This window comes from Petromyzon marinus, chromosome 3 (genome assembly GCF_048934315.1).
Source record: "Petromyzon marinus isolate PM22_M1 ecotype Great Lakes invasive population chromosome 3, UKy_Petmar_22M1.pri1.0, whole genome shotgun sequence".
Taxonomy (NCBI): Eukaryota; Metazoa; Chordata; class Hyperoartia; order Petromyzontiformes; family Petromyzontidae; genus Petromyzon; species Petromyzon marinus.
Window position 1 is genome coordinate 16,885,879 of NC_133669.1, and position 13,249 is coordinate 16,899,127.

Genomic DNA, 13,249 nt, shown 5'->3' on the forward strand with positions numbered 1-13,249 from the left:
AAGTGCTTTTTTCTTGTCGGTCTGATGTGAACAGCTCATTGAGACCGAGTCCGGAGAACCAGTGTCATACAGCTTATCCGTTTTGCTCACAGCCAATGCACGACACACTCTGAATGCATTTACTCAACGTGACAACATAAACAGACACCGATAGGTACAGAACATATCCAAATGTTTTATTAACACAATGTTAATATAAAAAAAAAATATTTAATTGATTTTGATCCATGTTTAACTTTTTGTTTTTACTTATTCTCGTTTTTTTTTACAAATATACAGGTTTAAAATTGAACGTTTGAAACGTAAACCTCAAATAGTACCCAGTTACAAAGTGTAGGGATTATCTCCCTGGGGTATTATTGTGCTGGTCAGAAAGGCGCCATCAAATGAGATGACATTAAACACTTTAGGAATCATCCTTGACACTTTCATCACAGATTTTCTCAGTGTACCAGACATCATTGGTTTACTGATATCACAATGCACATTTCACTACACGAAAACATACTGTTCACTGGACACAGCAGCATCATATGGTCACTTTACCACAAGTCCAAACCGCAAAGGCAATTTAGAAGGATGCGTTGCAACGGCAGAGCGTGCGACTCACAACAGTTTGTGAGTTTAAGTCCTGGTTGGGGCACGATTCAAGCAATGCACCTTTCATATGGTGAGACTGGCCAGACAGGAATAGGTTTTCCACCACCGGCTCAGAACTGCAAATGACAACGTGCACTGTGCAATGCTCAATTAAGGGAGATATCTTTTACTGAAAGTGAATTTAAATAAAATACTGGAGAAAGAAAATATCAGTTCAAATAGTCATATAAATACATCCTCGAATTAAACAAATCGCCATCCATTGACGTGGTGATGCATTTCCACGGCCTGTGTCCCACATATACCGACAGAACCAAGGCTTCAGGCAAAGAAACCCCCATTTCAGCAAGTGCCCACAAACAAAACCATGTTATCTGGCAGAACGACGTCACAGGTCCAGCTGCAACCATGATCAGTAGTGCATCTTCATGTCAAGCAGTGCGAGTGTTCACCTCTCGCCTGCTATCTACTCATATATACCAGCCGTCTTGAATTAAATTTCTAAACAGTAATGCAGTCAGTTGCTGTTAAGCAAAAAAACAACACCAGTCCAGATTTAATATCGGGTAGAAACCTGGGATTCACACCCAGGAATCTCAGCTGTACTGCATCACCACTGACACGAACACAACATTGTTCCCATAAGCCATCCAGCTGCCTCAGATGAATAATTTCACTATTTTATGGCATACAGTTTTAACACATTTTTAAGTTTTCGTGACTGCAGGGATTCATATTCTTGGTTCTTTCGGTATGACTGCTTGTGTTGCAATCGAAACGTGATAATTGTTTTTTTATTATTTTATTATTTCCCTTCCACGTGACTTTACGGAAAGAACCAATAATATAGTTATAACACGTATTTAACTTTACACAGCAGCCACACAGCATCTGGTCACTTTTAACAAAAACACAACGGTTGAAAGTTTTTTTACATTTCTTTACATACACATTATTTGTGAATGAACTTACAAACGACTTTCGTGTGAATTTTGGATTGGTGGTGGGTTAACCCCATAGAGTTCCAGGGAGCTTTTGTGCCTCACGAACATTTATCAACTGGAAAAGCTTAATGTGTTATGTAATCTGTATCAAAAATTCCTCCAGTAAGTCACGGACAAGACTTGGATCCCATTTGGTTCACAGCATTTGCCAATCAGTCCAAGACAAGATATGCACCGTGCAGTTTGAACAAATAAATCCACATCCATGAATCAACAAAAATGCTCTTACGAAAAAAAACGTTGTATCTTGTTTAAAAATGCTAGAAATCACTATCAACTGGTCGCGTTTACGTTGTAAACAAACTTCAGTGCTTTCAGGAAGGCAACGTGAAATATACCAACTGTTGAATTATTCAAATCGCAGGTAGAGTGTCTCCATGTTTTACACCTGCCACAGAGTAACTACACGTGATCCTTGGGGATGTAAATGCCCTGAAAGAAGGGGCTCTTATAATCACTGGTGGGCCACCTGCAGGGAACAGTCTTGTTTATGTGGAGCCGGTAGATGATTACTGAAAACACTGAAAGCTATGAGTCAGATTTACATCTTAACAAAGCAGCTTTGGAGATTTCCTCCATTGTTGGCAAGACATTGACACATTGTCACCAAAAATCAGATGCAAAGCAAACATTTGTTCACACGTGAACTGTACAGTATAACTCAAGTGTCAGTGGGATAGCAGAGGTGGAGACTTGTAGTATTTGTACGCTGGAAACTCCCTTGTAGAAACTCTTCAGCTCCTAATGCTTATCCTGACAGACTCCACCTTTCGCCACCTCCTAAAGTCACCTTGGTTCCTTACAGGGTCTGTTGACCTCGGTTAAATGAATGTATAACTTCTTTCGCACCGTACGTAGCCAACCATGCTCATCGGAGGTGTGAAATATGAGTGCTCTTGCACTCGAGTGTAAATGCTAACGCACACAACTACCATTTTGCACAAAAAGGTGGTGACATCACCGCGGTGGTTGTGCCAGGCTAGGTGCTGTGGCACACACAGTGTTTAGGAGGAAAGAATCCCGTTGGACCAGAGATTTGTCAAATTCGCTGGGCTGCGAAGTGGCCACGAGATGGCAGTAAAGCAAATGGGTTTATAAACCCAATGCTGTGGATTGAGGGTTACACCCTTACAAGCATGTGTTTTCTCCAGATACTCTATTTTCTGTCAAATGCAAAACATTCATTAAAGTGGAATAGCCAATTATGCTAAGGCAGGAGAAGTCTTAAGACTCAGCAAGACAATCTGGATAAATACATGACATGAAGTCTTGGGCTGTACTCTTACATTACCATTCTGGACACATTCCCACTTCTTTCCGTTCTGAGGAGACGATGGTGGCTTCACACAGCTGTGCCAGCCGCTAATCTCAAGCACAGCACAACATTCTATCTTGGCTGTCTCCCCCATAAGTTGTACTTGATAGAACAGACATTCGTGTTAAATACTGCACAGTATTCGTACAAAATACACTTCTATTCATCAACTTAACATCCTGAAGGTGAGGTGACATGTCCAAAACGTATGGGAAATAATATAGTCCACAAGTAGTTATTTTATGTCAGTCCGCTGCTGGAGGACAGGCTATCTCGTGTCATGAGGATCGTGGGGGGACATTGGCATACTTCACACAGCTGGTCAGTGTGGGTTGAAGGTTGGTAGCATAGATGTGTATGCCCAGGAGTACAGTACAATAATACAATTTGCTGCACTCCCCTTCGCTCCCCAACACACAGCCCCACAGCGGCCAATAGCAATTCATAAGTTTTTTTTTGGGTTATATCGCGTAAATGTGTTAACCCGCCACTACCTGACAGCCACTTAATAAGGTTTGTCACGTAAACAAAACGTGCAAATTAGTTACTTCTTCAGCGCACCAGTGTGTTGATCCACTATATTTACAATTTGAGTACGAAGTTTCGCTGGGAATTACACCCAGCATCATTTGGCGATGTTGCCATAATTGGTAAAAAGTAATATTGGTCACGAAAGCCTACGTGTCAAGCCTACAGCAACTTATTATCCATTGTGGTCTCCCATCCAAGCTTGCGCCAGGCTCGACCTGGCTGAGCTTCTAAAAATTTACAATTTGGTCAAAGGCATTGTAAACTGTAAATACAGTACAGTACGTACAAAATTCAGAAAACTACATTTGGCCGGGTCTTATAACAATCTAATATAAAAAGACTAAAAAAACTAAATAACTTTGACAACGACTGTTAATCAGGACATAAAATCCAACTCTTAGGCTAAGTGGAATGTAAATGTTTGCATTGTGTATTCTGTTGTGTACTTGTATTTACATGTGCTCAAATAAATGATCACAAAATGGCAACTTACAGCTAGGGCTCAGGATAAAGTAATTATGAACATGTTAACAAAAAATATAAATAATTCGCATTTGGGTTTTTGCACAACATGGATCTCAACCCGCTCTCTCACGCATTTTCGGGTCATACATCCGAGAGCTGTTAAGCACAACTTAAAACCTAGTAGAGGCAGACCTCGCTTAGCGCTCAAGGTGCGTTCCTGGAGAAGTGAGCGCTAATTGAATCGGTGCTAAAAGGGGTCATTATACCATTCTATATATGGGGATGCGTTCCCGAAAGCGTTATTTATTTCGTATAAGCATTATATGAGGGCTTCATTGGGGTATCGATAATAGCACGAACAATAATACAATGGGCGAACATTATTTCATAAACAAAAATAATAATTTATTTTCACATAAGTATTTTTAACTGTACACAAGTGCATTCTACTGGACTCCTCCTACAAGGCAGCGGTGGGAGATGAGATTGGAGGAGCTGTTGTGGTCCCAATGCGGGTCACTCTCAGAGAAGAGCTCCAGGACCTCTATGAGCTTCGCGATGGCCTCAGTCTAAATTTCAGTGGTGAGGTTTCTTTTCAGTGGAGCCTGGGACTCGTGTGAGTTCTCACCTAGCTAAACAAATACTGTACTGTAATAATATCGGATAAAAACATAAAAAAACAGATAAAAGTTTTATCGTGACTATGAATCACAATCATCGAGGTTCAAAGAGCGCGACAATGAATCATCGTTCTACGGCGTAGCATTAAGCGAGGTCTACCTGTAGTCCTCACCCTGAATTAAAATAGGCTCAGATTGTAAAACGCTGTCATTCCCTGCTGCTATACAATTCTAGAGCGGCTGTTGCTGCCATTACGCGTGCTGCTTCTGCTGCTGCTGTTGGGCAAATGTGGGTACCCTACAAACTTTGTGATTCGCTTGTTCACCTGCTTGGTGAATGGCTCCATTGGCCCATCTGTGTCCACGTCTATAATGTTCAACTGCACTTCAGGCTGCACAAACTCTACGGTCGCCACCGTCACACTGGGGTGGAGGCGCCTATAGTAAACACAGCGTACAGCGATTCCACAGGTATAGCAGATGAACACCACGGAGACAAAACACAAGAACACCAGCTTTTGAGTGTCCTCGCCAAGGAAAACATAATACACCATGATCATGATGATGATGTCGACGAGCACAGCGAAGTGGTAGATGATGCTCCTCCACAACGTCCTGGTTTTCGACACATTGAACCAGGAAAAAATCTGTACACAGATACACAAATATTAACATTAGCCAAGCAAATCATGGGGGCAAGTGCTGCTCGCGAGCGCCTCCGAATGCTAGTGCAGCATACAATAAATGGTTAAGGTAAATGATGAACTATCACTGCCGAGAAAAAAAATATTAATAACAAAGCGGGAAATTGAAAGTGTAAAGACCTTTCATCAGCTGTATTCAGCTGCATGACAAAAAATGCATTGAAACACATAAAGAGATTTGAGAAATTAATAACATGTCAAAAAATATAACTAATATTCCTTTACTCAGGTAAAACCTCAATTATTCTTTAAACAGTTTTTTTCAGAAGGGACCTATATTGGGATGTTTTCCCCAATTAAAAAAATGAGCATTTGCCACTTGAGATGAACCAGGAGTATCTGGAGAAAACTCAAAACTCTGAAAAAGATCAATTCACCTCGCAGTCCAAACCCTACAACAACTGGCATTCTCAATATCCAAGCCAGACTCAAACCCTGCTTAGTTTCTAAGATCCAACAGGATCGGGCGATTCGGTTGTTGCAATACATTGCAAAAACAATGGTGAGGAAAGTTGGTGGAAGTGCTCGTTTGTGATGTATGCATGTTGAACTTCTCTCGCACCATACCTAACCCTCCGTGCTAATCGGAGGTGCGGGGGAAGGACAACTAAACACAAAAATCAGTTCTCAAGAAATGAGTTTTAAATTTAGAGTTAAAAGTGCATGGCTCCAGTGGCTTCCTAATATAAGAAGAGTGTTCCAGACGGCTGCAGAATCTCATCTGAAAACACGCAATGCAGTGGCCGCCTTTGTTCGATGGTTAAGTCAAAAGCCGCTGCTAGGATAACCGGAGTTTGCACAATGGTTTATGGTCCTTGACGAGATCAGCAAGGTATTGTGGTTCATTTATGGCCAAGCACTTAGTGTGTAACGAGTGCGACCTCATAAATATCACGAACCCATATGACAGCCACGACGCTGTTGTAGACGAACTCCTTCTTCTTCGAAGTGGTGAAATCAGTGTCCTGCAGGCGGGCCCACACCAGCATGGCGAACCACCACAGCGCCACGTGCACGGCCGCCATGGGGCCCACGGCCGCCACGTAGAAACCCAGCGTGACGACGCGCGGCGCCACCAGCAGCAGGTTCCACAGCAGGTAGACGAACGAGGCTAGGTAGCCCTGCAGCTGGAGCTTGTTGTTCAGTGAGATACGCAGCGCTTTGTGGTAGTCGAGCAGTATCCAGGAGATGGAGAAGAGGCAGACGACTGCACTGAGGCCTGCACACGTCACGCACATGTGCAAACGTACGCATGCATGTGCAAACATATTTGCACAAATGTGCACAAGCATGGTAGTAGACATATATACACACACGCGCACATACATGCAGACACAAGGTGCTACTCACGAGGAATCTTCCTGCTACCTTACACAACCAGATTTGTTTTTGTTAATTTAATGCAAAAGCAAGATGGATCACTGCATCGCAAGAAGTGCCACAATTTGGTGAGCCCTTTGTCATCAGCCCAACAGTGAATGGCTGATGATGTTTAACAATTAATGCGGCAACAACACGAGAGAATCCAGCCATTAGTGAAAGGGGAGAGCCGTTCACTTTTTGGGTTTCGTCTTTCTTCATGCATAAAAGTGTGCAGCACAAGCGTAGTGAACGCACCTTCCATCAAGTTGACCCGCTCCGCCTGCACCATGCGTCCGATGAGCAGCACGAGCTGCGGAGCGTTCTCTATAAACGTCTTGAATAGGCGCAGCATGGTGATGTCTGTCGAGCGGTAGACTGCCTCAGCTGCCAACCCCTCGCCGCCATCTTGTATCGCTTTCCAGCCCTTGCGGAGCGCCCACACAAATCTGACAAACAAATTGCGACATTGCCAATGGGGAATATTCACGAGGCATGTGTCATGAGTCAACTCCCGCCTCATAGCGATTCAACCAATGGGATGATAAACCGAACACACGGCGGAGAGCTGTAGCATTTTCAATTATTGCACAAAAATGTGACTGTATGGGCAGTGAAGCATTTTCACAAATTGAAAAATATCACCAGGTTCATCTTGAACACGAATGCATATATCTATCAAAATCTCACTTTCTGCTATGATTAAGGGTAATTGCTTAACGCAGCCTATTATTTGTGTTATAAGACAATTTTAATTATGAAGGTGTAAGTCTTATGTAGCTGTTTTATTTGAATCAAAGTTATTTTTGCATTTGAGAATTTTACTTGACTGGTGTCCACACAGCTTGTTGCAAGACCCTCATGTAATCCACAAGGAATGATTTTCATTTATCCAGAAAACCCTCACCAAGTGGAAACCTTTTTTTTCCAAGAACACCTTAGGTTTTGCCAATTCCAGCTGTAGAGAACTTGTTTAGAGGTTATTTCAATTTACATGCTGGCCAAACATGAACGTCTTGTAAGAGGTCAAAGTACCCACACCTTACCCCATCACACATGACCTGTTAAGATGGTGGTGTTACCCATATTTACACTGCTGGAAAGACAGTCAATGTGACACCTGTAAATGAGGCCAAGCTGCAGGCAGTGCAGCACTTTGACCACCCATGAAGGTCGCGGAAATTCCAAGTTTTGATTCACGCGTCGCTCTTTCCAGTCATCGTAAAGCCACGCCAGGCTGAAGAACTGCACCACGATGTCGGCCGTCAGCCTGCAGGCCAGCAGCAGGGAGGCCGATACAACATGGCTGGCGAGGTACAGCTTCGTGATGGTGTTGATGTCGGTGCCGAGGTCAAGCAGCGTAGAAACGAGCCCCACGCACGCCCAGAAGAGGTCAAAGTAACCGAAGTGGAACCGGCGCAGGCCCCCTGGGCTGCTGGCGTTCGTCATCTCAGGAACAATGCCTGTGGGACACACGCACGTGTATGGTTTAACAAGAGACGCGACTGGAAAGTGAAGAACGTACACATCTGCGTAAGTTTACACGGTCATGGGTGAAAACGTCAGCTCAATTCAGTCTTCCACTACTTTTTCTATTTTACCAGGTAAGGCTCACTGAGCTATATAGCTCTTTTTCAGAAGTGACCTGGCCACAAATGATAGCTCAACAAAGTGGCTTATCACGTGGACATTTATAGCAACCAAACACTCTAAACGCACGTTGGTTCTGAATGAGGGAAAAACTGGAGGACCCCGGAAAAAAATCCACGTGATCACGGGCAGAATATTCAAACTCCAAATACACAGCAAGTGTCAGGATCGAACCTCGGATCTCTGCACCAGAGAGATAACATCACGCCACCGAGGCACTCCCCCCCCCCCCCCGAATAAGCTCCTGTCACATGGAGCGAAGGCATCGGACACCATGCCGAACAACACGTGGAACAACCAAAACACATCTAAGAAGAACATAACACAAACAGGTGACTCAGTCCTTTACAGAACAATGTTTTTCATATACAAATATATATTTATGTCCTGCCTACGGCCACATTATCAAGAACGCGCCCGATCTCGTCAGATGCTAGAAGACTTTGTGCCTGGGTGGTTCCTGAACGTAAGAATTCATGTTAATACCAGGTGCATGTACAATACTGTAGTCGTGTGTGGCAGTGTACACGTGTGTTGTACAGTGTCCTGCGAGTACAGCATATACCATAGCGTTGCACAACAGAAGTCTGTATTTTGGACAGTATACAGGATGGCCCAAAAGTCAGGACACACAAGGTCCATTGTCTCTCAGCCTTGCCTTCTCTGCCTATTTGGGGCGACTTCACTGTGTGCTTGTGCCTGTGCTGGTCCGCTCTGCTTGAATGTCTGTGTGTGTGTGCCATCTGTATCTTGGATTTCATACTTGGCTTGCAATTTGGAAATCTTTGAGGTGGCGTAATCAACCAGGCTATGCATTGGTTGTGTTTTGACCGACCGTCTGTGTTGTTTTATGTGGTTTCCGAGTTCTGCTTAACTCTGTCTGTTTGGTGTGCTTCTCTCTCTGTGTCCCCTGTTGTGTCGGTGTTGGTTCCCCCTGCTTGGGTGTCTGTGTGTACATCTGGGGTTGTGTGTTTCCCCTCTCTCTTAAATTTGGCTCTTCTGTGCCTGATGATGGCTGCTTGTGTTGCAACCGAGCCATCGTACGCTGTTATTTTTTTATTTCTTATTTATACGTGACTTTACCGAAAAAAACAAAGATTAACACACGAGGTTATTTAATTTATTTTAACACCAGCATTAAATACGTATACATGTTTATGATTAAAGTGAACATTGTATATATTATTATTTTTTTCTTCCTGTGGGTCAACCTCAAATTCGTCTTTTACAAAACTCTCCCAAGAACCCTGAAAGAATTGAAACAAAACAACTGATGAACGTAATAGAAGTACTAAATTAATTTCTAAATATATTAAATGCACGCATTGATGTGAATGGAAGTCATTTTGAAGATTTTGTTAAAATATATAAAATAATATATTAAATAACCCTGTGATTAGTTAAAATATAACCGTGTCCTAACTTTTGGGCCACCCTGTATCCTGTCGTGTGTACAACAATACTGTCGTGTACAGTGAGGGAAAAAAGTATTTGATCCCCTGCTGATTTTGTACGTTTGCCCACTGACAAAGAAATGATCAGTCTTTAATTTTAATGGCAGGTTTATTTGAACAATGAGACAGAATAACAATAACAAAATCCAGAAAAACGCATGTCAAAAATGTTATAAATTGATTTGCATTTTAATGAGGGAAATAAGTATTTGACCCCTCTGCAAAACATGACTTAGCACTTGGTGACAAAACCCTTGTTGGCTATCACAGAGGTCAGACGTTTCTTGTAGTTGGCCACCAGGTTTGCACACATCTCAGGAGGAATTTTGTCCCACTCCTCTTTGGCAACTCGAACCTTCAGCTCCCTCCACAGATTTTCTATGGGATTAAGGTTTGGAGACTGGCTAGGCCACTCCAGGACCTTAATGTGCTTCTTCATGAGCCACTCCTTTGTTGCCTTGGCCGTGTGTTTTGGGTCATTGTCATGCTGGAATACCCATCCACGACCCATTTTCAATGCCCTGGCTGAGGGAAGGAGGTTCTCACCAAAGATTTGACGGTACATGGCCCCGTCCATCGTCCCTTAGATGCGGTGAAGTTGTCCTGTCCCCTTAGCAGAAAAACACCCACAAAGTATAATGTTTCCACCTCCATGTTTGACGGTGGGGATGGTGTTCTTGGGGTCATAGGCAGCATTCCTCCTCCTCCAAACACGGCGAGTTGAGATGATGCCAAAGAGTTCCATTTTGATCTCATCTGACCACAACACTTTCACCCAGTTGTCCTCTGAATCATTCAGATGTTCATTGGCAAACTTCAGACGGGCATGTATATGTGCTTTATTGAGCAGGGGGACCTTACGGGCGCTGCAGGATTTCAGTCCTTCACGGCGTAGTGTGTTACCAATTGTTTTCTTGGTGACTATGGTCCCAGCTGCCTTGAGATCATTGACAAGATCCTCCCGTGTAGTTCTGGGCCGATTCCTCACCGTTCTCATGATCATTGCATGGAGCCCCAGGCCGAGGGAGATTGACAGTTCTTTTGTGTTTCTTCCATTTGCGAATAATCGCACCAACTGTTGTCACCTTCTCACCAAGCTGCTTGGCAATGGTCTTGTAGCCTATTCCAGCCTTGTGTAGGTCTACAATCTTGTCCCTGACATCCTTGGAGAGCTCTTTGGTCTTGGCCACGGTGGAGAGTTTGGAATCTGATTGATTGCTTCTGTGGACAGGTGTCTTTTATACAGGTAACAAGCTATTAGGAGCACTCCCTTTAAGAGTGTGCTCCTAATCTCAGCTCGTTACCTGTATAAAAGACACCTGGGAGCCAGAAATATTTCTGATTGAGAGGGTCAAATACTTATTTCCCTCATTAAAATGCAAATCAATTTATAACATTTTTGACATGCGTTTTTCTGGATTTTTTGTTGTTATTTTGTCTCTCACTGTTCAAATAAACCTACCATTAAAATTATAGACTGATCATTTTTTTTGTCAGTGGGCAAACGTACAAAATCAGCAGGGGATCAAATACTTTTTTCCCTCACTGTATACACAACAGTATTGTTGTGTGTGTGTACACAATACTATTGTGTATACTGGACTGTGTTTCAGTAGCGTGACGCAGTGCGAAGTACAACAGTATATACAGGACAGTATTATTATCTTATTTTTTTCATTCACTTTATTTTCATTTTTATTATTTTATTGTTTTTTTCTATCTACGTGACCATACTGAAAGATCCAAAGAACAGTATATATACATACAAGTGACTATATTTATATACAGGACAGTATATATACGCACACTACAGTGTATATATACAGGACAGTATACATATACATACATACGACTATATATACACGACAGTATACAGTATACGCATAACAGTGTATATATACAGGACAGGATACAAACACACACGACAGTATGTACACATGACAGTGTATATATACAGGACAGTATATATACACACACGACAGTATATACACATGACAGTATACATACACACACGACAGTATATACAGGACACTATATACACACACGACAGTATATACACATGACAGTGTATATACACATGACAGTATACATACACACACACGACAGTATATACACATGACAGTATACATACACACACGACAGTATACACACATGACAGTATACATACACACATGACAGTGTGTATATATACACACACACGACAGTGTACACACATGACAGTGTATATATACAGGACAGTATACATACACACACATGACAGTATATATACAGGACAGTATACATACACACACATGACAGTATATACACATGACAGTATACATACACACACGACAGTATATACACACGACAGTGTATACAGGACAGTGTATACATACATACACACACGACAGTGTATACAGGGCAAGTACTCTGGCTAGGTACGCGACACGAAGCTCGAGGCCAACGACGCCGTCGCCTCCTTCCCTCTGCCAGATCCCCGACTGCTCTCGCCTGGTGGTGTAACACCTGAGGCTGTAGCAGGTTAACAAACAACCCCTCACACGTCTCAAACTCCCCTAAGGGGACCACCACCACCACCATCTCACTCAAACACCTCAGAGCGATTGAATCCCTTTCCACTATTTAATTTCCAATTTAACAAAAAAAACATTGCGTTAACTACAGCCTTCAATTGTGCTGACATACACATATATATCGGTGTGCTATATATGTGTGTGTGTTTTGCGAGAGGCAATATAAATGTTGTTGTTGTTGACGTCGTTTTGCACAGCGGTGTGAGATGCAGCTTGCATGAACGATATAAAACGTATTAACGTAGCAGCACAGTTTACACATCACCCACACGAAGGAAGAAAGTAACCCCGGACGTGCTCATGCAATGCCTGTGGTTCTCTCTGTAACATTCACCCCGCCTCATCATCTCCAACACCAACATCTCCATAAGCGTCTCAAGAGCTGCAGCATCAACAACAGCGACATCACGAATTAATGCATGCGTGGAGTCTGCAGAGAAAAACTTGCTCAACATTAGCACCCTATTCTTTTATGTTATTTAGTGCATTCGTGTACACCCCACGCAGAGAGGGGGATATCGAAAGCAGCGCAGGCGAGCTTAGGGCGAATTTAAAAATTGTTTTATACGGAATTGACGAGAAGTCAGAAGATGTCAGAAGGAACTCACGCAAGGCGCTCCGTCATGGCGGTCGGGAAGCCAGTGTGACGTCATCCCCCATACCCCCCCCTCGTCCCCCCCATACCCAGCCCCGTCCACCCCCATACCCAGCCAGCCCCGTCCACCCCCATACCCAGCCAGCCCCGTCCACCCCATACCCAGCCCCGTCCACCCCCATACCCAGCCAGCCCCGTCCACCCCCATACCCAGCCAGCCCCGTCCACCCCCATACCCAGCCCCGTCCACCCCCATACCCAGCCAGCCCCGTCCACCCCCATACCCAACCCCGTCCACCCCATACCCAGCCCCGTCCACCCCCATACCCAGCCCCGTCCACCCCCATACCCAGCCCCGTCCACCCCCATACCCAGCCCC

General features: G+C 43.6%; 1 protein-coding gene across 1 annotated transcript; it reads right to left on the reverse strand.

The window, feature by feature from the left end:
- Positions 1-155: 155 nt before the first annotated feature.
- LOC116955611 (XK-related protein 8-like) lies at positions 156-12,927 on the reverse strand. The gene is made up of 5 exons (XM_032976771.2): positions 12,884-12,927; positions 7,719-8,061; positions 6,857-7,047; positions 6,139-6,458; positions 156-5,182 (listed from the first exon to the last, which is right to left on the reverse strand). The coding sequence occupies exons 2-5, from the start codon at positions 8,045-8,047 to the stop codon at positions 4,757-4,759; spliced, it is 1,266 nt and encodes a 421-aa protein (XP_032832662.2). The 5' UTR covers positions 8,048-8,061; positions 12,884-12,927; the 3' UTR covers positions 156-4,756.
- Positions 12,928-13,249: the final 322 nt, after the last annotated feature.

Bases quoted from the DNA above. Each gene is read 5' to 3' on its own strand.
- LOC116955611 (XM_032976771.2), bottom strand. From the start codon at position 8,047: ATGACGAACGCCAGCAGCCCAGGGGGCCTGCGCCGGTTCCACTTCGGT. The intron at 6,459-6,856 runs GTGCGTTCACTA...TGACGTGTGCAG, and splicing joins GCGGGTCAACTTGATGGAAG to GCCTCAGTGCAGTCGTCTGC. The intron at 5,183-6,138 runs GTTCGTGATATT...ATCTGTGTACAG, and splicing joins GCGTCGTGGCTGTCATATGG to ATTTTTTCCTGGTTCAATGT.